At 34.5% G+C, this 26,743-nt stretch overlaps 3 protein-coding genes across 6 annotated transcripts; 1 reads left to right on the top strand and 2 right to left on the bottom strand.

Moving 5' to 3' along the window:
- The first annotated feature begins 3,073 nt into the window (after positions 1–3,073).
- On the top strand, positions 3,074–6,487 carry LOC116205958 (TLC domain-containing protein 4-like). Of its 4 annotated transcripts, none has more exons than XM_031538669.1 (9): positions 3,074–3,538; positions 3,893–4,115; positions 4,300–4,388; positions 4,471–4,609; positions 4,846–4,920; positions 5,158–5,279; positions 5,377–5,435; positions 5,568–5,627; positions 6,056–6,487. In XM_031538669.1, the coding sequence occupies exons 2-8, from the start codon at positions 3,978–3,980 to the stop codon at positions 5,621–5,623; spliced, it is 678 nt and encodes a 225-aa protein (XP_031394529.1). In that variant the 5' UTR covers positions 3,074–3,538; positions 3,893–3,977; the 3' UTR covers positions 5,624–5,627; positions 6,056–6,487. The 4 variants fall into 4 exon arrangements, with proteins under 4 accessions (XP_031394529.1, XP_031394527.1, XP_031394526.1 ...); XM_031538667.1 differs by having other exon boundaries at positions 3,117–3,266; positions 5,360–5,435; XM_031538666.1 differs by having other exon boundaries at positions 3,119–3,538; positions 5,360–5,435.
- Positions 6,488–6,781: 294 nt separating this feature from the next.
- Positions 6,782–12,557, bottom strand: LOC116205959. The gene is made up of 5 exons (XM_031538670.1): positions 12,194–12,557; positions 11,890–11,966; positions 10,776–10,909; positions 7,704–7,818; positions 6,782–7,196 (listed from the first exon to the last, which is right to left on the bottom strand). Exons 1-5 carry the CDS (start codon positions 12,345–12,347, stop codon positions 6,993–6,995), a joined length of 684 nt encoding a protein of 227 aa, XP_031394530.1. The 5' UTR covers positions 12,348–12,557; the 3' UTR covers positions 6,782–6,992.
- An 8,271-nt stretch (positions 12,558–20,828) lies between these two features.
- Positions 20,829–23,276, bottom strand: LOC116205576 (phytoene synthase 2, chloroplastic-like). The gene is made up of 5 exons (XM_031538204.1): positions 22,640–23,276; positions 22,417–22,467; positions 22,032–22,204; positions 21,681–21,916; positions 20,829–21,487 (listed from the first exon to the last, which is right to left on the bottom strand). Exons 1-5 carry the CDS (start codon positions 22,971–22,973, stop codon positions 21,112–21,114), a joined length of 1,170 nt encoding a protein of 389 aa, XP_031394064.1. The 5' UTR covers positions 22,974–23,276; the 3' UTR covers positions 20,829–21,111.
- Between the last annotated feature and the right edge of the window lie 3,467 nt (positions 23,277–26,743).

Genomic DNA, 26,743 nt, shown 5'->3' on the forward strand with positions numbered 1-26,743 from the left:
ATGTCGAAAGATGGTTCTAGAGATTGATTCGACTCCCACTAGGAGCTAATTGTAGGGCAGGCCGTTGGAGGACCCATGCTTCGTTCTCTGTTGTCCTATGTTTGAGCTTGTTGGCAAGAGATTGGGAAGTCACGGTAGTTCATACTGACAGAGAAGGCAATTGTTGTACGGATTGGCTAGCGAGGAGAGCTTTATCTTCGCCGTTGGATTTTCATTTTTTGCCTTCGATCCTTAATGGCCTTAGTCCCTTGTTACGAAGCGACATTTTCTAGGGTCTCCATGCCCCGATATTGTAACTTTTAATTTTGCTTGGCCTTTTGCCCCATTACCTACCGAAAAAAAGAAAGGTCAATACCTTAATAAATACTATTTATAAGAAAAATATAAATTCTATATTTTATAATGCATTAAATGCAAACTATAATAGAATATTGAAAGAAAATAAATATTTGAAAAATTATTTTAATATAATCTTCAATTTTATTTTAAAATAAATAATAATATGTAGGTTAAAAATATAGTCAAATATTTTTTAAAAAAAAATTCCATAATATATATATATATATATATATCAACATTTATAAATTTTACTCTCATGCAGTTAATATGTTTAAATATTAAAAAGATTCAATCTTAAGACTTAAATAAATGAAATTAGTCAATTGTTTTTAAAGATTTTATCATATCTATATATTTGTCAACATATATAAGTTTTACTTCTATGTGGTTAATATGAGTAAATATTTATATAATCATAAACTTAATTTCATATATATTCTTTTCAAATATGTATATATATTAAGACATCATGATTTATAATTATTACATCAAGCTTCCTATTTCAATTTCTTGATTTATTGAATGTGGGATATTAATTTTATTAATTGACATAATACTATAATTAGTTGATTGTAAATCCCAATATATCATACATTCCTTTTAACTTTTTTTTTAGTTAAATGCATTCCAAAGAAAGTATCGTACTCACATTTCTCGATGCACATAAATAAAAAGTGCGAAAATCGAATTAATTTTCAATATTGAATTAGTCATACGAAACAAATTTTATCCAATCAACCCATGCATAATACGGGCAAATAACTAATACATATATATATATATAAAGAAACAGTTCTATAATAATAAACCGAAAATCAATTACGGTAGGACATTTAATACGGTTCAGATTATTAAAGTTGAATATGTATCGTAAGTCCTGATAACCGTGCAAAACGCGGGGCTCATAACATATAGCTTCACCTTAAAAACGAATTTCATGACTCTATCTTATCTTGACTCTGGGCACGTACTACATGGTCCTAGTCGGCTAGATATTCAAGACTCTTGTTATTAGTCATTATAGTCGGAATGGTTCAAATACCTAGAGGGGTAAAATAAAAAAGGGTCATTATCAAAGTTATCAAAGTGATTTCTTCAGTTATTTCTTCGATAAATAATAATTGCACATATAGAGCAAATTCTTTTTTGCTATGGGAAGTAATGATTCGATTAGAATATGAATGATCGTATCATATCATAAAATTATTATGACGTGTCAAGATATGGTTAAATTTGCTCAGAACTAGCTAGTTACTCATATTCACTTGTTGAGTTAATTGCAGAATTTTAAATTGGGCCGATCATGTATAAAATTATGAACTTTTAATTTTTGTTTTATATATAGTATTGCAAACTGCTTTTTATATCTAAAAACACAATCTTTTAATTTTGTCTCAAATGATCGAATTTTATAATTTTTCAGATGACATGTCATCTTTATTTTCTGTCTTCTAGTTGATGTGGTGTGTCATATCATCAAAATATATATTAAATAACACAAACAGTATTAAAGATTTGAAGAAAGAGTTAAAAAAAAAAAAAACGAGCCCAAGGCTGAGGATTTGTCAAGGATTGGATGCTCGCCGGTGGCCTCCATCCCGGGGATGAGGCCGCCGATGATTCCAGAAGGGGCCGACGACCGACTACCGTGGGGGGTAGGAGCCGCCAGCAAACCTCTGCATCCTTGCAATTGTGCCCACAAGTGCAGGGGCGGGAGCTGCAACAAGGCCTCCCCCATGAGGGATCAGGTCAGAAGCAGCCTCATAAGGTGTTAGATCATTAGAAGAGTTAAATAATGTGGTCGACGTGTTAGATGATACGCGTAATCCAATTCACTTGACATTATTAAACATGAGAGCTCCGTACATAGTTAAAAAGAGGTACATTCCAAAGTTTACTGGATCTCTCACATACTCCAATGGCTAGATAGTGACCACAACAATAAAAACGCGTCGATCGGCAGTGATCATATACTACAGTGATTCTGATTTTGGATGTAAAAATGGTTGCTAATAAAGTGGGCTCCTTTGATTTCATCGTAGAATACAGATAGAGCAAATTCTTTTTAGCTGTGAAAAGTAATGATTCATATTGTGAAATTATTATAATGTATCAAGACATGGTGCATTTGCTTAGAACTAGCTGTTACTCATTTTCATGGATTGCATTGCATTAATTGCAAAATTTCTAACTTACCACTTGAAATTTTTACCAGTCGAATAAAGATCTCCTTTATTATTTGACACCTGAAAGAGTAATATAATGCGATCGACGTGTTAGATGACACGTGTGGTCCAAATCATTCGACATTATTAAACAGTAGAGTTTGGTACATTCCAAAAATTTAATGGACTTGTTATGCACTTCAATGGCCGAACAATGACATGACAATACAAACGCATTGGTTGCACGATCTGTATTGATTATGTATTAAGTGGTTCCAAATATTAGATCTTGCGCGTTTGATATTGAAGTACGGGTAATCCTACCATAAAATCAAAGCGATGCGTCATAAGACGGTGCGTCTGTTTGATAGTAGAACTGCGTTGTGGAATTTTAAATGGAGGATTTTAGATCATCACCTAGGCATGCGATAACGACGCGGTTTTTTACTTATTTAACATTTCCACACGTCTAGGGGGAATGATGCCATCGTCGTGTTAGACGTGGACTGCCACGTACGGATGATCGGTGCGATTCGATTGGTCGGCTTGGGCCACGTAGGATAATTGAGTAGGACACGTCGATAATTGAGGACCTCCCCTTAAATATATTTTACTCTCTTCTTCTTCTTCTTCCTTTCTCTGTGGCCCTCTGTTAATAAAAGATTACCAGAATCTTCTCCTCTCTCTTCTCTTTCTCTCGTTCGTTTCTCTCTCTTCGTGGCGGTTTCCGGCGAGTTCCCACCGGAGCTTCGGCGTCCTCCAGTAAGCAGGACATTGACCTCCGTCGTCGCGTCATTTTGGCGTGTTCTTTGATTTAGGTGCCCGTGCGTGCACACCACGCTAATTGGGACGTTCCGTTTGAGTTTGCTCCACCCGGTTGGTTTGGCCATCCGGGAGGTAACCTCCGCGCTTAGGTCTTCGATTTGCTTGGGGAAAGTATCGTTTGCATGTCTAGATGAGCGTATTTGGACAAGGTCCTGTGTCTTTTGTGTGTCTATGGAGGTGGTTGTGTTTGGTGTAGCGTTCTTGATGAGGTGCGTCTTGTTCTTGATTGTTCATGCAAACTTCAAATTCAGTGGTTATCCTTTGACTGGTGATCAGAAGTAGGGAGTCTTTCCCTGCAATGTTGGGTTCTTGATGGGTTATCGAGCAATGCATTCATGGCAGATGTTGTTTAAGCCTCGAAATCAGCCCCTCTTTCAGCCTGTGCTAGCCGTCTGAATAAAATTTGTATACAATTTTGATTAGCTTCGGATTGAATTTTCGTCTTTTGGGTGCGCTTACAGACATTTGATGCTTGGATTGCTTTCTGCTGTGCAAATCTTTTCCTGGCTCTGGCAGCAGATGGTTTTGGGAATTTGATTGACTGTCCGAACTCTTCTTTCCAGATAACTGCCTACTAAAGATCGGAAGGCTAAAGAATATTACGCAAAGGGGAAGCACATTATTTGTTGGTCGAGCCATCTCATTGCGATGCTGGACGCTGCGGGAACCGGTAGGGTAATTGAATCTTACCAAAACCAGGCAGAACAGCTGCTGAAGGAATACCTGTTGGCCGATACTTTCGTTCCCTACACTTCCGTTATTGGTGGAGTTCTTGCTTGCAAATTGGTATATTTTATTCCTTTCAAGACGGTTCTTTAATCTTTAATTCATTTGCATACTGTTGTCAAGTTGCGGAATTATGGGTCTTGTCCCAATGTATGACAAAGTCACTAAGTTATCCAGACATGTTTATACTGTTTCTTTATCTGGTTTTCATTCATTGTATCATTCATCTTGCTTTTAACTGCAGGTGTATGACCTTACCCAGTTACTCAGTGCTTTGTATTTCAAGAGCTACTTGAGCCTCCCAAGTATAAAGCGGGTGGAGTGGAATAATCGGTAATTGGAGGGTTTTCACCTTGGTTCCATTTTCTTTCTTCCCCATATCAAGGTTGCAATACTTATTAAATTATGTCTGCAGGGCTATATCAACTGTCCATGCCATTTTCATCACAGCTATATCATTGTACCTTGTGTTCTGGTCAGATTTATATACAACTAGCAGAATTCCAGCCTATATCACCCATCGAAGTTCTTTATTGTCTATCGCTACGTTGGGGGTAAGGCCTCTTCTCTCCAGTTAGCCCCTTCCAGTATGCTCAACACTTCTTTCTTAGTATCAGCATCCTGACTTATCTTTTATGTGCTTCTTTTGGTATCTGCTGGTATTTCCTACCGCATCTTAACTTGGATATTGCCATATTATTTCTTCTGCACTTTGTCGTATCTTTGGCAACAACTTCTCCTACATCTTTCAGTCCTGAGAATTTTACTTAAAATTGATATTCCTTGGCAGGGTTCTGTTGGTTACTTTGTTGCTGATCTGGCGATGATTTTTTGGTTTTACCCTTCTCTTGGTGGATTGGAGTATGTGAGTAATTTTCTCCCTGATTATTAGATCCTTCTCTACATCTTGTGCACTTATTGTTAGTTTTGAATGGAATCGTCAATACCTAGGCTTTCCAGGTACAGGTACCTGCATGCAGACTCGTTGTCTAACGCATACAATCATTTTCATCCCTTTGTTTATATTTTTACCTGAAATTGTGTCTTTAGAATAAGTATTTTACATGATGCTCATCACATGTTAACAAGAAAATTGTTCCAGGTGGTCCATCATTTCCTATCTGTTTCAGCAATAGCATATTCTATGTTGACCGCCGAAGGGCAGCTCTACACTTTCATGGTTCTGATATCTGAGACCACAACTCCAGGAATTAACTTGAGATGGTAATCCTCAATTGAAAGATTATAAAACTTGTTGGCGCTTATCTCTCATTAATATAACAAAAATGTTTTCCTGGTTTAAGGTACCTTGACACTGCAGGTTTGAAGAAGTCCAAAGCGTATCTTTTAAATGGAGTGGTTATATTTTTGGCATGGCTGGTGCGTGGATCCTGAATTTTTTCACATATTTTTATCGTATATATATATATATTGGCATTGCTCGTTGAGCCTACTATTAATTGGAATTTGCTTAAATCGCTCTGACATTTTGAAATGTAATTTCCTGTGCAGGTAGCCAGAATCCTCCTGTTCATTTACATGTTTTACCATGTATCCTTGCATTTTGACCAGGTAATATTATCCACTCAGACGATTTAAGTGATTTTTTTAAACTCAAGTAACAGTCATCTATTAATTGCAATATTTTAGTCGGATTATCAATGGATCAAATTCACGTTACCTTTTGGGCAATTGACAATACGACTCAACCAGACATGAAATTATGCCTAAATGTGATGAAAAGCACGCAATTGACATCAAATTGTCCCAATTCTGAGATAAATTGGAGGTACTAAATGCCATTAGTTATATGGAATCGACCCAAAATTGATGCTCATGTCATACAGTGACAGGAATTATAGGTTACGGTTTATATAGATGATTAGCATGTTATCAAGATGCTTCAAGGTATCCTTGTACATCTTCCTCGCTGTTGTCCTCACATTGGGCTCTAATGATTGACCCTGTCATTTCTGCTGTTCCTTTCTGTCCTCGAGTAGGTTAAGCAGATGCACGACTTTGGGAAGCTTCTAGTGTTTGGAGTACCACTTGCGCTCTCCATTATGAACCTGATGTGGTTCGGGAAGATCATCAAGGGCCTGAGGAAGACTTTAGCGAAGAGGCAGTAAAAAGATGTAAAGACCAGTCGATAACTCGTGCTTGAAATTGTCCTCCCTTGTGTAAGAAAAGTTCGAAGGAGGGCTAAAGACGGACTCAAGCAAATGAAATCTAGTTTGATCTTTGAGATAGGTACAGGCGTGATATTTCTTAAATCTTCAGTTTCGTTATAGTCGATAGTGAACGGAAACCAGATTGAAACTTGTAATTAGTAGTTCGATGATAATGAAAGCTGGATGTGACCATCATGGTGTTAGTTACAGTCACGTGATGTACGGGATATACCTTTTCTGGGTTTTCTGTAAGTTTACGTACTTACGAGCGACGAAGGGAAATGCGCTCGGTGGCGATTCGCCAAGGCTAAAACTCACTGCAGGTTATGAAGCGAGCGGAAGTCTTGGGTTTCGGTTGCCAATTGATTTTTGAGAAGACATTGTCAGATGGTAATGATCATCAGTCGAGCAGAGTCTGTCATTCGAACCCGGTGGTACTTTGAGTTAGTCGGACTAGTCTCGGGAAACAAAGCTCTACACTTGGGCCTTTTGGAATTCAGATCACCATTTATTGGGCCTACGCTGAAGGAGGCCGTATTCAATTTCTTAATAAAAACATCAGAGCTAAAAAGGCCCAAATTAAATTATTAGATCTCCTCATGAATTAATGTACAACCAACTTCCCGAGTAATAAAAATTGTCTAAGCTATTACAATAGTTGTGATAATAATATTATTGTTACATGAAAATGAAGGGAATAATCATATCAATATATGACGTGAATGATGAAAATAGTAATAATAATGATTATGGAAAAATAATTTACTTAGATGGTTAGGTCCAAATTAATGTGAGGGGAGGGAGAGTTAGAATGCAAGGAATGATCTTCTAAATGTGGCCACGACGATGACTCTTTGTCTTCTCCACTTTGCGCCACAACTGATGAATTGAAAGACAGTGAGAGTTCACAGTTTTCACTCAGCTCCTGATCATCCCGATTTTCTTCGTCCTTCGAGAAACACATTTCTTCCTGCCCAAACATCGAGAAGAATACAATTAGAAGAGAGCATTCCAATCTAGCAATCGATTTCGAATATGTGAAAAAGTACTAGTCCATCGTTCCAATGGCTCTTCGATCAAACAGCCGATTGCATGATCAATTATAGCCGAGTAAAAGTTAGAACTACTTCTCTCATCCGAGAGCTTCAAGTCATGCTACGTCTAAAATTATTCTATATGCCAATGCCGATATATACATAACTATAGTTTTGAGATAATGTTATGATATCACATTTGATATAGAGTGTCGATGTACGAATAATGGACTGGTAATAAGAAGCTAATAACTAAGCTCAGCTCAAAATTTTGCTCTGGGAATAGTTAGATTTAAACTGACATATATTTGTTATCGAAAAGGAACGATTCGATCCTTCTTTGTGATTAGCTCTGTTTCAGATGCGAAGGCGACTGAAGCTCGTGCAAATTGTGAGACCAAATATCAGAACATATAAGTATTAAGTCAATCGAGTATATGTACCTCGAGGCTAACATTCATATCGATGTCTTCTTCTGTCTGAGAGCTCCAATTTCGACCTCCCAAAGATATTGGAACTCCTAGGTAATGTGTGCCATTGTAATAATCTCTCCCAATCCTGTCAATTAGTACAAAGGACTAAGTTTGCATTTGATAATTACTTATTAATAATAGAATATTAGCTTATTGAAACAAATTTTATCAATCTTATGATTTTTGCCCTAGCTAGTGTTTGGTTGACATAACATAAACTCCACTAAAATATGCCATTGAAAACAAATACATGTAAGAACTAAGTCGCGGAAAAGTGACGGGACAAGGTTATCAAAATCGATAGGGTTTAAGTAGATTCGGTAGGAGTCCCATAAACTCGTTCCATAAGCTCATGTACTAAAATCGTAGAGTTTATAAACCATGCAACTCTAAGTATCATAATATACACACTATTATATGTACATGTACATGTAAATGAAAAAGATAAAGATAAAGGTTTAGACACATCAACTCAAAATCAACTAAATTTCAAATCCCTATAACTAAAAATAAAATAAAATAAATCCAACTCCACGTCAATTGAGCTTGAATATATAACCAAAATACATTAGAATAATATACTGAGAAAAGAAAAAACTCGTGAGAACTGGTTTGAAAAAGAAAAAGATATACAAGCATCATGTTATTTTGTTTTGATTTTCAAATTATAAAAGTTTATGTGCTCGAACCCATGGGTTGGAATTCTTTTCTTTTTCTTTCTTTCCCTTTTAATTTCAAAAAAAAGTAAACTTGGTCGACTCATAGAGTTTATCGAATTTAAAGAGTCTGGTCGAGAGTCTATATAGCTTACTTTCATTCTAGAGATGGAACAAGATCTACTCATTTCCATCTCATAAATTCGTAAATTCGTAAAAGTAAAAGAATTAAGTTTAGTGTGTGGTAGAATATGATTCTGCATAAAGTAATTAAAGTAAAATAGCATGTAACATTGACTTGAGTATAGGTACTATCAGTAAAGTTAAATTAGAAGTTCTTTTTAGAAAATATAAAAAGTGTTGATTAAGTAAGTAACTTTAATCCGCATAAAGAGGAGAACACTAGTTCGAGTTCCCTAAGATGTGCACTTATTGGGAGGAAAATAATCTTTTAATGCTCAATCTTTCGAAATTGCGAAAACAATCCTTGATCGGAAGAGTTTTACCCTTAAGTAGATTGATCTGGCGCGAACTGGATTAGTCGGGATGGTACACATCCAAAAAAATAACATTTCACTAAATTTTAAAACTTTAAAGCGAAAGATAACTATTTATTATACTTGTACCTTTGTCCTCTCTTTCTTGCACTAATTTTTATCCTTCTGTCTATTCTATAACAGTAAATTTAGTGGTATGACCGAAATTAAAACAAAGTGTATTTATAAATATATATTAATTTATCACTAATACATAAATCGAGTTTATGCAACGCAAAAAGATTATGACAGGGATGAATTTTGTAGCAATAAAAAACTTCAAAACATTACACCTTCAATTTCTTGAAATGCGCATTTCCTTGACAAACAATGAAAAGTAGCGACTGTATGTATATTATCAATGTAGGCATCTCATCTTTGCGGTTGATGTTACTTCATGATTAATGTCACATTCACCGATCACTGATTTCATGATAAAACTGTTTCATTCAAAGATAAGTTCCTCCATAAGGAAAAGAAACAAAAGGCTAAATTTATCAATTGCATTGTTGATTAATGTAATTGATGAGGGATAGTAATATATATATATATATATATATATATATAAAATAGAAAACTCCTGTTTTTTAATGTACTTAGGGCTTCGGCCCCGTAATTCACTAACAAAAAAAAGCTAAATGAAACATTTTGTTCTCACTTTTGTAGTAGTACAGATATAAACGGAGGTTGCATGCAACTCAATTAAAGAGACTAAATTCATAATAAAGATGCAAAAAGTAGAATGGCTGTATATATTTTATGAAAACAGAAATTCCTTGTGTTTTTTTCTATAAGGTGAATGTATTTCAATTCTATTATTTAGAAGATGCCTGACGTGAAAATAGGAAATAAATGTACGCAATATTGTGGAATTTACTTAGTTTTGCTTTTTATACTTCATTATAGAACAATGAAAGTATTTATATACTTCATTCTGATCTATATATAAAAAGGAGTAGTAAAGCACTATGGGTGTTTATAGAAATCCCTAATTCGTAGATGTTAGATATCTGCAGAAGAAAACCTATAGTAAATATTTATATACTTCATCATAGGACAGCCATTGCAGTACATTGAATAAAAAAAAAAGCATATTTGCAAAATCCAATCAATATTTATGGTAGATAATGTATTGTAATTTTGATATAAAAGATTAAAAGGAAATGAAGTGTTTTCATTGTATGAATTAATGTATGGAGCTCACGAGGTTAGAATATATTACGTAAGTAATCACCTGATAAAAAATTTGGTCATGCTCATTACGATGATTTCACGAGTTAATTTTTATTTTTACTTTTTGGTTAAAGCAGATGTCCATGCATGGATCTAGTGATAGGACAGGAGAAGGAGAAATAAGGCATATGCTTTCATCAGATAATATAGTGTCTCGAACTATCAAAAAGGCATATTCTTTACTCATTTGTGTGGTAAAGGTCATTAGTATATTTATGAACCATTTCAAATCCAAGATGTTCTCCATTACGATTTTAATACTTTTTTGAACATTCTAATACAAGTTTAAAGAGAAACTAACATTGCCTTGGAAAAAGGCCAGTTTTATTTTATGCAAGAGTTACTATATTAAATTTTAATTAATCGGATATTGTCACTAATAAAAATGAGTAAAAGTTATAAAAATCAGGGATTATTGAACAGGAGATGAATTATTTATGTGTATATTCATTTCTTCATTAATTACAGATCAGAGAACACGATAATTAACAAATGTGCGGCTTATTCGAGAAAATATTACCAAATAATTTATCAAGAAAAGTTATTTAAGAAACTTGTAATGATATTTTTGTGTGTGTTTGTATGTATATATATGAGATGGAAATGGAAAATCAAACCTGTCTTGCTGAAGGCAACTGGTGATGATCCCAAGATGCTCCGAGCCCGTATTTCTTCTTCCATATAAGCATCGGTCAGTTAATGGATTAAGGATGTCAATGTCACCGAGATCCTTACTGCTGCTTCGATACATCTGTAGATATATCAAGCAGTATATATTTAATTATACAACAATGTCAATATTTCATCTTTTATTAAAAATAAAAAAGAAAAAGAAAAAAAATTAAGATAAAGCAAGTAAGATTATAGTATGTTTTGTTTTCTCTCCGCCTATATCAGTACAGTTTTAGATATTAAAGGCTCATTTGGTTTGTAAGTGTAATTTTAAAATTATAACTTAACTTAATTCTACCTACAACCAAACAAAATAACTCATTAAAAGTTAAATAGGTGGGCCCCATACATAAACATTTATATCACTTCATTATAATATGATTCTATTATAATAAATTCACGACACCATCACTCCATTTTGTCCTTTTCAAAATCAAAATCTCATTTTAAAAATGCTATTGTCAAACCAAACTCGTTGTAAAATTTTGTGTCGATTTAATGTTATATTATTGAATTCTTTTTTTTTTGGGCTGATTATTGAATTCAAAAGATCACTACTACCCACTGCTCTAAAAGGTTCATCTAATTAATAAAGACATTGTTTGTCCTTTATCACTATTAATTTGCTGTATGTTGTTATGAATTCCCAGTTAGGACTTCCAAAAAGCCCGATATCGAGTAAATTCTCCGAGAAAAATCAGGAAATTTAATTTTTATAAAAAAAATGCCATATTTTCCTTTTCTTTTCCGTTAGACAGATGAGGCCAAAATCCCAAAGAACCAAAAGAAACGAAGCCCCAATAAAGATGTGTATCTGTATACATATATATAGTTTGATTTTAAGGCTAATGATAGTGTCCTTATAGGAAATATATAATATGCCAGTGATTACTTTCTACTGTATAATAGCCCTAGCCAAGCCCTGTATAAGCAATATTCCTAATTAGTTAATTAGTTATTGCTAGATCTAGGCTTATATTTGTTTTTTTAAGGGGGAAAAGATTAAAATTATATATAGCTTGGTATATAAATGAAAACCTAGCCTAGCTATATACACACCTGAAGATGGCTCTTGATATGAGAAATCTGCAATCCTTCCACCCTCATCGCCTGCAGAATCCGTTTAGGAGTTGCATCTGAACACAGAAGCAAAAATCGAACCCCAGATTAGCTAGCTCATGCTGATCTAATATTAATCCTTCCTCCTGTTCTTCTTCTATCAGTTCTTTTTTCGAGATTATTCTGCTTTGAGATCGTATCAATTGATTTCTTTTGGTTGTACTAATGAAACTCTACTCGTGATCTAAAAAGTACACATCCCAAGTATATATATACATAGGCTCGCGCTAATAATAAAACTTACTATTCTTTCCCCCAAGTTGATCCACGGCTTCGACAAAGTGTTCATGAAGCTCGGGTGTCCACCGAAGACGGGGGTGATCGGATTTGTTGTACTGGCGAACTGCAGTTCTGTGAGACATCATCGACCTTGACCTCCTCGATGATCTTGAGCTCATCACGGGAGAATTAGCTAGAAATTAGCCGACGAGTTTCACGGAAATGCTAGTCTCAGAGATGGATAAAGAGGGTTAGATGTATATATATCAAAGAAAAATCGGCTGGCTATAATAAAGATGGACACAGAGAGGAAATGAAAGCATATATAAATGCGGCAAAGATCTCTGAACAGGGTAAATTGGAAGGAATATTATTGGCTATACAACAACAGCCCGCAGTCTCAATGACCAAAGACTTTCTGGCAAACACGTAAAAAGGCTTTCTTTAGACTTTTATATATATTCCTTTACAAATATATATATATATAAATATAATATATCTTATAGCCTACTTTTATAAGTTACACGGCCAAACAAAAGTGGGGAGGAAATCCGTAGAATGTAATGTAGTAGACAAATCACGTTGTCAATAGATGAATTATTCTGGTAATGATGTCCATAATTTATTGGAATCATTTCATATCAAGGCAAATCGATGCCTGACTGCACGGGGATTAGATCAACCAATGAAAGGAGAATATCTTGTGATCTTACTGAAAATATATATTATTTTAAGGATATATGTGACATATATAGCACATGCTTATATAATCCTGTATGCGGAGATTTAGAGAGTTCACGTAATGTCTAATCGTATGGTAATCGAATACACAAAATGATCTCGGGATGAAATCTATCAATCAAGCGAGTGCAAAAGTAAAGTCTGAAAATTCTCCTGAGAGGAAGATATATATATATATATATATATTTATATTTTTGTTATGTTTTTTTTTTTCGGTTACGAGACAGGACAACGCCCAAGCAAAAACTAAAAATTACAGGAGTTGGATATAGAGATCCAAAAAATATTGCCTAGCAATAGAGGATCCAGGCCATTAGGAACTGATTACAAAAAATGAAAACCCACAAACAATAAAATTGCTTTCCTTGCTAACCAATCTGCGCAACAATTGCCCTCTCTGAAAGTATGAATCTTTGTTTGATTTTTAAATAAAAAAATTTACTTTATCCAACTCAACTTTATTTTTTCACAAATTCAACATTGCAATTACTGCTATTTTGCTTTTTTCTTCGTTTAATAATAATTTTCAACCATACTTTTTCTAAATAATTTTTATAATTAATTTTTTAATAATAAATTCTCAATTTACTTTCACATCTATAAATATATACATATATATATATATATATTCTTACACATTCATATATTTATCAACACTTATAATCATTATATAAAATCAAATTAAATTGGATCATGATTTAACTCGAAAACCAAATGCAAGCTTAATCTCCCAATTCCTTGTTACGTTTAATTGGAAGAAATACGAACTGCTTAAATTACAATTTATATGTTATTAATTAGGTCATGATTAATGATGTGATGGGTTAATCGTCATTTGTTGTTTACTTAATTAGCTTAAGGACTGAATTGGCGATCTATTATTTTTGGGGAAATGATTAGAGTAGGGGACTGTGTTCTAACGTAAGAAAAGGAGTTGGTCAAGATAAGGAAATGAAATTCTCCCCCCACTTAATTGGCTGGACGGATTGATTTAATCATGGAAGAAAGTCAAGAAATCGAATTTGGCTATGTTAATTAGTTACATCAAATCACTCACATATAATCTTTGTCTTTTTTTTTCTAGAAAATAGTAATGGAAAAAATTCCTCCGTCCATATGCTACCCACGCGAATTACCTCCAACGCAAAAAAAAAAAAAAAGAAGCAACCTAGGCATTTGGTTTCTGTCTATGATAAAAGTTATCAACGACTTTTGGGACACTCATCCATGTGTGGACTACAACCGTTTCGACTTTCTGATCTCCCTGTCTTTCAGTATCGGAATCTCAATTTCGCATGGCATCGAATACATGTACTCTTATGAAGTTTCGAGACTTAAAATATGCAGGCATGATACAACAGAAGTCGTCTACATCTATAACTATTGAATACGCGTCTCACACGTAGGTACTGTAATATTGATGCATGAGCGCATTTCTTCCATGCAAAGTTCTCTAGGGAATTTAGTTCGCGCACATGCAGTATTTCTAGAATGTATGGATAAGGCATGGCCTGTGTATGAAATGTAGCTAACTGGCTAGCTAGCTAGGGCATGCAACGTGTTTAATTCCTTTTCAAAAGGAATTTGGAATGTGGGCTAAAAAAAGAAAAAGAAAAAAAAAAAAAAAGGGACATGATGAAAAGAAATGTGCAAAGAATTCCTAGGAGATAAAGTCAAGGATTGGGACATGCGAATAAAAAATATATTTAATAAAATAAAAAGATAAAAATGATTTCTCCCATCATTTCTCGTGTCAATAAAAGGCGGTGCCTACTCTCGGACCCACCTAACTCTCGATCATCAATCTTTGTACTGCCGTGTTGCACACTACACTTCCCCTCAATTTCAATGCGCAAGAAAAATAATTAGAGAGAAGAATGACTAAACCCTTACTAGCTTGCTTCCTTTTGGACTGTTTATTAATTGAACTTCCTTTCTTTCGTGTATACAATATTGACTTCTGCGTGCATAAACATAATTACGCATCATATGCAGCGCATATCACGTGTACGGTTATGATTTCAAATTGAAAATCTGATCATTTGAACTTTTCTTGGAAGAATTTATGACGATGTCTATACGATACAATGATTAAGTATTTATGTTACTGGATCTCTGAAGTGAAAATATGACTAATAATGGTAATGTAGTGGTAGTGTAGCATAGTCGGCATTCCCGAAGTTCATTAAGGTGGAGTCACCAAAGTTCGAAGAAAACCCTTATTTGGTGAGAATCGAATGAGCCCTTCTTTTTCTTTTTCTTTTTCTTTTTCTTTTTTCCTTTTGGGTGGATAATAGAATGAGCCCTTTTGTTAGTGTACTTTCCCATGGAGAATGGCATGGGACTGTGAATGGGAATGGGCATCGGTAGCTCTAGCATGCATATGTGGTTGTGGTAATGGGCTCGAGCCATTAGGTCAAATAGCCTAAATACAAACACGACCTATCGTTCGTTAAAAGACAATAGCACCCTTTACTTCTAAAATCATAAGACAATGATATCTCTTATCTAAGAACGCTGACACCCTTATAAGTTTTGAAAATGGACACTGAAACTCCTTTCATGCAAGGTATAATGTCTTTTCAAATTGTACATGAAGATGAAATGTTAGCATTGATTAGAAAACTTAAATGGGATATCAGCAATTTCGACCAAGGGTGTTATTATTGTACTATTTTATAAATAAGGGAGGTCGGTTTTTATCATGAAATTATAGGGGAAATTTGTGAAATTCATGCAAATTTAAATAAACTTGAGAGCTCTTACAATGGATATAAAGATGCTTCTGTTAAATATATTGAGGGAACTTCTACTTTTATGTCGATATTTTAGTGTGTGCATACATATATATATATATATGTAACCCGATGACTTTTCCTTTGGATAAATAATGATAGAGAGGATGAATTGGGATAATGCATATCCGATCAAATGAAAGAATTAGCACGTGTATGAATTGATAAATGAGTGAATATGCAATGCATATGGGGCAAATAATGCCAAAAACAGTAGAAAAATATACATGTAATAATTTATAGGAGATTGCTTGAAGACATCATCCATTAATTTTGACGTAATTAATGAACAAAAAGAAATATAATCTTTTCTGATTAGGCGGGAGGCTTTATTCTTATATATTATATTATTTATATAATTACATTCTCTTAGCAGAGAATATAGATGAGCAAGATAACACCATGCATTGACAAAATTATCTTGTACTCATTATTTTCCTCAAAATGGAATCTCCGGTAGCTTTCGCCCCTATATTATATTCTTCTTCTAATTAAATAAATAAATATATAAGAAAATTGGTGTGTGAACATGCAGAATTTTTAATATTTTCCTAAGATTTCTTGATAGAATGCTTTGACTGAGAGAGGGAGAGAGAGAGAGCTTATGTACATTGAAAAATTACACCTTCTTTTTTTATTAATTACGAGATATTATTAAATTATTAAGTAAGGTTAATTTTGCTCTGGCGTCAACTTGATTTTGATCATAAGACACTTCTAAAAAGTTTTAATCTGCTATAGCGTAAATTAAATATTGTTCACATTTAACTGTATATAGTTTATCAATGGCTTCTCATCTAGTAATTTGTTTTGTTTTGTTTTTGTTTTTATAAGGGAGGCCAGGCCTAGTAGTACTAGAATAATGAAAGCTAAAAGAAGGGGTAAAGAAGTTTCACTAACGAAAAACTTCATGATTTCGAATTGACAATTTGTGCTATTGCACTAAACCTCCTTCCTTTTTTTTTAAGATGAGTCTAAACCTTCTTCCTAGGTTAACTATTTACATCCATGGCCAAGAACACTTCTCCGACACATTTAATGCTTATTTGTGCGTTTTTTCAAAAGCTATGTATAATTGAGTTTTGGAAAATGGGACTCCATGCCAACCAAAGAGGCTAATAAATAATTAAAGAGTTTATGCATCCACCAAAAAAAAAACAGAATTTATTTTATTTTTTCGATTATAAAAGAGACCCTAAGTATAGTGCAATGAAATAAAAATTTTAATATCTAATAAATGTGCACGAATAGTCCCACTGAATATCGAATATGGAGCATCTTGATTATCAGACAAATACGTAAAAAAAAAGAATTTATATATGTATGTATCATCTTAGGAAGTCTTATTCAATGTATAAATATGGCAGTTTTGAATATATTACAATAGTTAAATTCCTCGCAAGAATTCATCGGAAGAAAAAAAGGGATTTCTCCAAAGAAAATATCCAAGAACTAATCAATATAAAAAGAGTATAATGTAGCAATACATGCCTCAGTTTTAACTTCGATTCTCGTCAATGAGATTACTTGTGTTTCTTTGAAAAGCATAATAAATCTATTGAAATGCATAATACTTTACATTTACATAGAGTTTTAAAATTTCATCGTTCTATTGCACTTTACTTATTTCAATAGAAGTATCGCCCTTTCTAAAGGAAAATATCACGTTATTATGGGGACAAAATTGTCACAGTATGAAAACCCATGTTGGTATATAATTAAGCATATATGAGCGTACACAACATATATGTATAGGCAGCCGCATGCATGTTAGGTTGGGTGGCTGAAACTTTATGCTGTGGCTCTCTATTTTTCCAGAAATCTAGAAGCCCTAGTACTCTCCCGACTTCTCAATTCCGAAAGAAAATGTCTTAGAAGGATCCTCCGATCCACACAGCCTTTAGGGTTCATCTAATTGCTTAAAAATTCCATGTCTACGATGGGAATTTGGGCCTAAAAAACCATTTCAGATATATATATATATATATAATAAATTGCATCGCAGATAACTTTGAACCGAATCGCATGGCATGCGAATTATAAGAATTAATTATAATACATTTCTACAAAGACACAAGCATACATATGATACAGCAATTTCCATATAATTACCTCCTCCAACCCCAAGTAACTGAAAGAATGGTAAACCTCAGCTTTATTAATTAGTTAATTATATTATACAAGCCCATTGTCTTTGGAAAGCGTACATACACACACGCACACACATATATCTACTAATGTTTATTCCATTAATTAATTATGTGACATTCCCCTAAACTTTTGCATGCTTCTATTTAAATTAAAATGCGGGCATTAACTTTCTACCTTTTGCAGCCACATATATATATATATATATATATATTACAGTTGTGCTCATCGATCTTCTATTTCACTACATCACCAAATCATGGAGTGGTTAGGTGCGTTTGCACCAAACACGTTCCTCCTCCCCTACATTACTCCTATAATTTAGCTACAGAAAAGGCACTCTCTAGGGTTGGGCATCGTTCGGTTCAATAATTAGTAGTTTTAGGCTTTAATTTGTATGTACAGTGAATATGGGGTGATAATTAAATCAGTCTAGTATGATTTTTTGACCGTAAACTGCACCGAACTATAACTTGGGTCGGTCATATACTAGATTGGAGTTGGAACTCATAGAAGAACCAGTTCAGATCCAATTCGGTTATAGTCATGTGCTTCAAGTTCCAATTTTGCTTCTTTTGCCCTAGCTAGCATCCCTCTGATCTATTATATGTACGTACCATCTGCCACTCTAATCCCCATATTAATTTTATTGCATACGGACATTATTTATTTTATTGTTTTCATATAGTTTAGGAAAAGTAAAAGATAATAAAACAAGTACCACACTTTTTTTCAGAAATTCGAACGCCTTTTTCTCCTTTTCTCAAAATTAATTATCTGATAATTAGTCACGTATTTTATTATTTGTAAACTGATTAAATAATTCCCCCATGAAAATTCTACATGCATGGATGCTCAATTATAACTGTTGTGAACATAGCTATTTGTCACCTACTATATATTAAACTAACATAATCAATCATTTAAAATATAGAGCACGTGCTTTTCTGCACCCCGTGCAATGTGCAAGATTTTATTTAATTATTATATGTGCTTATTAAAATAGATGCTTATAACTTGTGGTGGTAACAATGTAATTTTCCCAGTAATTAATCGATTAATTTATTTTTTGGGGATGAATGTCGATTAATTTATTTAAATTATGAGATCCGTCATCCTTTCATGATTGCCGCCATGATTGTCTTCTAATTATCATCTAATGATTTCTTTGTTTCTCTCTTTTAACTGAGTCTGCATGATGAAAATATTATTAGATGTAGTGACTCATCAAGACGGTCGGAGAAACCTATGCTCCAATCTCAAGTGAAAATGAGTAATTTAACACGGTTAAATGTGCTTTACAAAAGAATTATTTGTCAGGTATTTAGTCAAGATACCATATACCTGCGGCCTGAATGAATCACAACCATCTAATATATTTTTCTCAACTTAAATATGCATCAGTTGTTCTTTTTCAAGAAAAAATGAAAAAAATAATAAACTAAAAAATATATGAGAAACAAGAATATTACAATCATATATAATGTCTGATTTTCACATTCCAATTTTTTTAAAAAAAAAATTGAGGAGAGAAGGAGTGGGAATTAAAAGCAGTAATAAAATTCGAAACCCTTACGTCCTTACTTAAATATCATCATTGAGAAAATTAATACTCAAAGAGGGGTAGCGCGCGATACAAGCTTTCGCCTGATAATCAAAATGTTTCATATACGATAATTGTTGTGGGGTTACATGTACATCTTTGTGTTATTTGTTTCATTCATTGCAAAGTATGAGTAGTCAAATTGATTACATATATATAGCAAAACACAGTGAAACTCGGTCCCCTTTTTTGTAAGAATAATTCCTGATAAAGGACTACTGGGACATGGGGAAGAAACAATTGAAAACGAAATTGTCTAAAAAAGTTGGAAGTCAAAATTTTCATGGAGGAGTTGTTGGAAAGAAGAGGACATGAATAATTGTCATTACAAATATTAACGACATCAACATCAACAAATGTACCATATAGAGCCGCAACCCTCTCCCAGTTGCAATTTTTCTCCAGCAGCTCAAATGACGACTTAAATTATATGTCTGCTTGTCGTTTCAATATAGTCTATACTGCACGCTATCAGAAAAACGGATCCTTAAATCATATAACATAAAGACTTAAAAGATAAACTCAAGTGTAATTTGAACTTTGTTTTTTTTTATGAATCTAATGCCGGAATTGAATGACTTATTCGTTACACTGAAAGAAAATTTCGTTTTAGAATTATAATTATTCAAGTCGTTCATACCGATCGAGAAATAATTATTGTGGTTGATTGACTGAAGAGAAGTTTTTGTCATTCCATTTGATGACACATCTCTACTAACAGTACCCGCTTAACTATTTTGGAAGTGTTTTTGTTTGGAGATATCATCGGAGTACTCGACTTTTGTGTTTCTTAGTTTCGTTTTGCTTTTGCTTGTAACCGGGACTCGACCCGTCTTCCCACTGAAAAAATTTAAAAAGAAGGGGGGAGGACCTAAAAAACCGTAAGAAAATAAATTGGTCCTTTCATGGGCCTAGGACCTTGTTATGGGCCTCAACGTAGGAACTGAATTCCTATTAAATAAATGGGCCACACTATTAAACAATGGGCCCAATAAGGGCCCACTGATCATGTCGAATAGCCAGAAAGAGGTAAGTACTGGTCACGTTTAGGTTCTCATCATGGAAGCTTCCTATATAAGAGTTTACATGCATAACATTTTTCAGAACAATTATTAGGGTTAGGCTCGGTCGAGAATCATCATACCAAAACAAATAATTTACCATCGACATATGGTCAGTCTCAATCGGGTTTTTCATTAATTCATACCATAATAGACATTCTCGTTAAGGCTTACTAGAACCGGCATAGATGGCATCGACTGTACAAGAAGAAAAAATATATTCATGGATTGTAAATTCTATAGAAATGGAGAGGGAAATTGTTTTGCAATTTTGCCATCATTAGAGACACGATAAGAATTTTGCATTATTGATGAGACATAATAAGAATTTTGCTTTATTTAATGAAAACTAATATAAGAATTACATTTGTCTCAACCTTATGAAGCTACACATCCTTGAGTCTCCTAATGATATTTGACTAAACTTCTATTGAAAGTGAGGAAAAAATTAGGAAAAAGAAAAAAGAAAATAAAAAGAAGAAGGGGGGCATTTACAGAGCTTTTGATGTTTTGAGGTTTTGTGTGCTTCCATTAGACTTGATCATACAAGAGTGGGCAAGAGCAAACTATCCTAAAGAATTTGCCGTGCCGGTGATCAAATTCTCGTCAGCTCAGCCACTTTAGTAGATGTAGGCCCCACGAGAGCTCTCCCGTAGGCGATGGGAAGGGAGACGAGCTTCTTGGTTTTGCCGACATATGCCCTCCTTGTGAAGTTGTTGTAGTCATTGGCTTCAATGGCGTCGAGGATCTGCTTGTAAAGCAACAGGGAGGCCCAGACAGGCCACCGGCTGGCGGCATTCAGCTCCACCACGCCCTTCTCGGCCTCGTCGAAGAACATCCTCGCCCGCTTTATCTGATCCTTCATGAAACTCCGCCACTTGTCCGTCACCTGCCCCCGGAATATGTCCTCATCCGACAGTCCCGCCTGTACCAGCTCGTCCTGCGGGAGATATATTCTTCCCCTCCTCGCACTGCACAGGGAGATCAAACGAGTATAAGCATTTGAAAATTATAATTGGAGATGGAGTAAGCTATGAGTTCAGGTAATTATCTAATGGCAGCCGAAGCTCAACCATACAGAAGTATCACCGATCATTCATCATTCAAACAAGCAGAACTACAAAGATTTAGCTTAGCATTGCACGAGCGGGAAGGAGTACTCACTCTTCACCAACATCCCTGAGTATGTTAGTGAGTTGGTTCGCGATCCCGAGGGCTAATGCGGCATTGTAGACGCTTTCTGTTGAGGCCTTTGATTCGGGTGCGATCCCCATGACAGGAACGCTCATTAGGCCCACGGTCCCAGCCACATAGTAACAGTAAAGATACAGCTCGTCGAAGTTCTTGTATCTCGACTTCTTCAGGTCCAGCCTCATCCCCTCAATCATGTCCTTGAAAGGCTACCAAAAGAAGGGGAAAAAGCAATATCACCCCAAAGTTCAGCAATTTTTTTCGAGATAGCTTAGGATCGCCCATCAATGAGGTCGAGCACTTAAACAGCCTGTAGAGTTATACCTGTATGTCTACGGGGTACTTTGACACGGTGTGGGCAAGAGCAGCATCGTACATATCGTAAGGGCGACCCTCGAAGAGGTCGTTCAGCCTCTGCTCCCACCGGTCGAGGGCTTTAGGGGTTATGTGTGAAGCGTTGGGACCGTCCACGAGCTCATCCGTCCTTCTGCACCACACTGCAAACACAACACGAAGGACACATCCCCGAGCTTAACAAACCGAACTCTCCGAACAAAATTCTGCTATCGATGATTTGCTTATTGACTCGGTCAAAGATCAAATTGGTCTTCTTCGAGAAGGATGGGAGAATATCCATAAAAGTGAAGCAGAAGCAATACTGAAAGTGGGGATTTTGACTTGGGCAGTTGACTGAGATCAACTAACATACCATAGATTGCCCAGACAGCCCTTCTTCTCTCCGGTGTCATGAGCAAGGTACCTGAAGAAATGGTGATGGACGGTTAATAACTAACTAACCCAATAAACAAAAATCAAAATCAACTGCAAATAACAGGACAGGAACAAAAATCACTTCTTATGCCCAACAAGAAAACCTGATAAAGACCGAAATTTACGTTAAAAAATTCGAAATTTGAGGATTGAGGAAATACCCAAGTAGAAGGTCTTGGCATACTCAGCACAGACCTCGCCGCAGCGGTCGTAGGCCTCGTTGAGCAGATCCCAGTTGGAGAGACCGTCCGTCCCCGCCGCCTTCTCCCTCTCCTTCCTCTGCTCCCTCACCAGCGCCGCCTGCTTCAGCACCACCTCGTACACCCTCTCCTCCGACGTCCTCGCCACCGGGTTCGCCACCGCGCTCGACATCGCCGCTACCCTTACCCTTCCCGGCCTCTGCTGCCTCCCGAGCTTCCCGCCCCCGAGCCCGAGCAATGAAGCTGCGGCGGCATTCCCTTTGGGGCACACCACCCAAAGAAGAACGCCCGACATGTCCGAGGAACAACCAAGATAGCCAAAATCCCCTCGGTCGTGGAGACCACCTCGTTGCCGGTTTTGTTTTCCTGGAAAACTGTTTTCCAAGATTTTGCAGTCTATGGCGGAGGAGGAGAGCGAAGGAAATTGGGTGGGGGGAGTAATTGTGGAGGTGAGGTGGCAAAATGAGTGACCAATGCCTAATTGTAGTTTATTTCAATACCTTTTTTCCCGCATACTCCCAACTCGAGTGGTCCACACCGCGACGCGATAGCCTAAGTGATCATTAATTTGAATCGATAATTACCGTCCAAGGAGTCATTGCCATATTCGCGATACGACCGTCTGTTTTCTGTCACTGCTCCACAAAATACTTATGTATGTTCTCGAATGTTGGCAGGGGGTCTAGGATTATACTTGCTTTGTGATGGATTTCCTTATCTTCTTTGCTTTTCTTGGCGAGGATGAAGTTAGGGAGGAGATGGATGGATACCACTCCTATAGAAGAAAAAGCCAATCTTTTGGATGGAAAAAAGGAGAAAATAGAAAAAGAAAAGTGGAAGAAAAGCCAATCCTAATGGGAATATGCACGTCTTTCTGTCATTTGACACTTTGGATATTGTGGCTAAGGTTCGTAATCCGACCGGGGCCCAGTTCTTTCCTCATTTTCATTAACTTATATGTCTTTCTTTTATATAATTTCGTTAAAAAATATTGAAATTCGATATTCGTTCTAAGATTACTCGCCTCTCTTTCATGATTACAACTTATAAGTTGCCCCCACCATTCCAAGAAGAAAGGCATGTGCCCTTTTCCTCTATTGCCATTCAAAAATAAAAAGTTTGTATGGCTACCAATTAGTACGCTACACGACATTGCGTCACAAGGTAAAATAGTTAACTACCTACCCTTAACCATAAGATAAAAATACAACATGATTGTTAAAGAACATAAAATAAGATGCCTAACTAAATGATAGGAAAGGAGCAACATAAACATATATATATAATAAATGTATGCACTATAAATGGATAATTTTTTACTAGGTTATTGTTTTTAAGTAACTACAAGGCATGAGTGCAGCATGCGAAGTCAGATTAGCTTATTAATTAAACAAGCTTTTGATTCTGGATTTGACTGCAGGGAATTTGTATTCGGAAATTGCACCAATCGTGTCCCTTAATCTATCCGTGCAAGTATATGTTATCCGATTTTCCCACTTTCAGTTAATTAATGTTGTTTTTTATTATTCAATCAACATCGCTGCTTATTAGGAGAGATTAATTAAAAAAGGAAAAACAAATGAGAAGTGAGAACACATATTTTGACGTTTGACCATTGCAGCCACGAGCCACATGGAGCTTTTCTCATTTTCATTTTATTCTATTTTTCATTTTATATTTAGTTCTCCGTCCAGTCGGTCACAGCTACTGCTTCTTGCTAACCGCGAGAAGCCCACACAATTGAAAAGAAAATATGAGGAACCTTTAAAAATAGAGATGAACGTTTGTTCGGTACATTAAAAGTTAAAAAAGGAGAATTTTACAAAGGCTAATTAGGGATTGTCATGTTGTAAGTTGTCGGGTATTTATCGGTGATGAAATAATAAGAAACTTATTAAATAATAATACTTTTTATAATAAAATATTTATTAAATAATAAAAAACTTATTATTTTGAATACCACAAAACTTTTGTTAATAGTAAGTTACCTTGCCAAATAGAAAGAAACTTATTTTTTCGAGGCCTCCGTAAATATGCACTTTCAAGGAGGCTCCGAATCATAGATACTCCCTAAAAAATAAGGCGTTGGTTGAATGTTAAGCATCATTAATCCCTAAAAATAGAATAATATAAGTTCAAATTCTGCACTTATTAAGAGAAAGAATAACTTTTAATACTCGACATTTCGAAATTATAAGAGCAACATCTCTCACAATTTTATGATATGATAATCCCATAATAAATCAAACAATAACAATGGGAAAAAAACCCAAAAGTGAATTATTCGAAAAATTGCATATTAATTCTGTTAAAAGTTAGAACCCCACATAAAAAAAATATAATATCATAATTTGTCAGCTCAAAATTTTGAGCCGAAGATGAGCAAACAACATACTGAGCAAATAACATTTTCATTTTTTGCCTTTGGTCCTTAATGGCCTAGGTCCCTTGTTACGAAACGACATTTTCTGGGGTCTCCATGCCCCGATATTGTAACTTTTAATTTCGCTTGGCCTTTTGCCCCCATTACCTACCAAAAAAGAAAGGTCAATACCTTAATAAATACTATTTATAAGAAAAATATATATTTCATATTTTATAATGCATTAAATGCAAAACTATAATAGAATATTGAAAGAAAATAAATATTTGAAAAAGTATTTTAATATAATCTTCAATTTTATTTTAAAATAAATAATAATATATAGGTTAAAAAGATTCAATCTTAGGATTTAAGAAAATAAAATATAGTCAAATATATTTTTTTAAAATTTCATAATATATATATCAACATTTATAAATTTTACTCTCATGCAGTTAATATGTTTAAATATTAAAAAGATTCAATCTTAAGACTTAAATAAATGAAATTAGCAATTGTTTTTAAAGATTTTATCATATCTATATATTTGTCAACATATATAAGTTTTACTTCTATGTGGTTAATATGAGTAAATATTTATATAATCATAAACTTAATTTCATATATATTCTTTTCAAATATGTATATATATATATGTATACATGTATATATATTAAGACATCATGATTTATAATTATTACATCAAGCTTCCTATTTCAATTTCTTGATTTATTGAATGTGGGATATTAATTTTATTAATTGACATAATACTATAATTAGTTGATTATAAATCCCAATATGTCATACATTCCTTTTAACTTTTTTTTAGTTAAATGCATTCCAAAGAATGTACCGTACTCACATTTCTCGATGCACATAAATAAAAAGTGCGAAAATCGAATTAATTTTCAATATTGAATTAGTCATACGAAACAAATTTTATCCAATCAACCCATGCATAATACGGGCAAATAACTAATACATATATATATATATATAAAGAAACAATTCTATAATAATAAACTGAAAATCAATTACGGTAGGACATTTAACACGGTTCAGATTATTAAAGTTGAATATGTATCGTAAGTCCTGATAACCGTGCAAAACGCGGAGCTCACAACATATAGCTTCACCTTAAAAATGAATTTCATGACTATCTTATCTTGACTCTGGGCACGCACTACATGGTCCTAGTCAGCTAGATATTCAAGACTCTTGTTATTAGTCAGTATAGTCAGAACGGTTCAAATACCTAGAGGGGTAAAAAAAAAAAGGTCGTTATCAAAGTGATTTCTTCAGTTATTTCTTCGATAAATAATAATTGCACATATAGAGCAAATTCTTTTTTGCTATGGGAAGTAATGATTCGATTAGAATATGAATGATCGTATCATATCATAAAATTATTATAACGTGTCAAGATATTGTTAAATTTGCTCAGAACTAGCTCGTTACTCATATTCACTTGTTGAGTTAATTGCAGAATTTTAAATTGGGTCGATCATGTATAAAATTATGAACTTTTAATTTTTGTTTTATATATAGTATTGCAAACTGCTTTTTATATCTAAAAAACACAATCTTTTAATTTTGTCTCAAATGATCGAATTTTAAATTCGATATTCCTGCTAAAATTACTCATTGATCTTTCATGTTTACAACTTACAAGTTGCTCCCACCATTCCAAGAAGCAAGGCACG

This window comes from Punica granatum, chromosome 4 (assembly GCF_007655135.1).
Source record: "Punica granatum isolate Tunisia-2019 chromosome 4, ASM765513v2, whole genome shotgun sequence".
Classification (NCBI taxonomy): Eukaryota; Viridiplantae; Streptophyta; class Magnoliopsida; order Myrtales; family Lythraceae; genus Punica; species Punica granatum.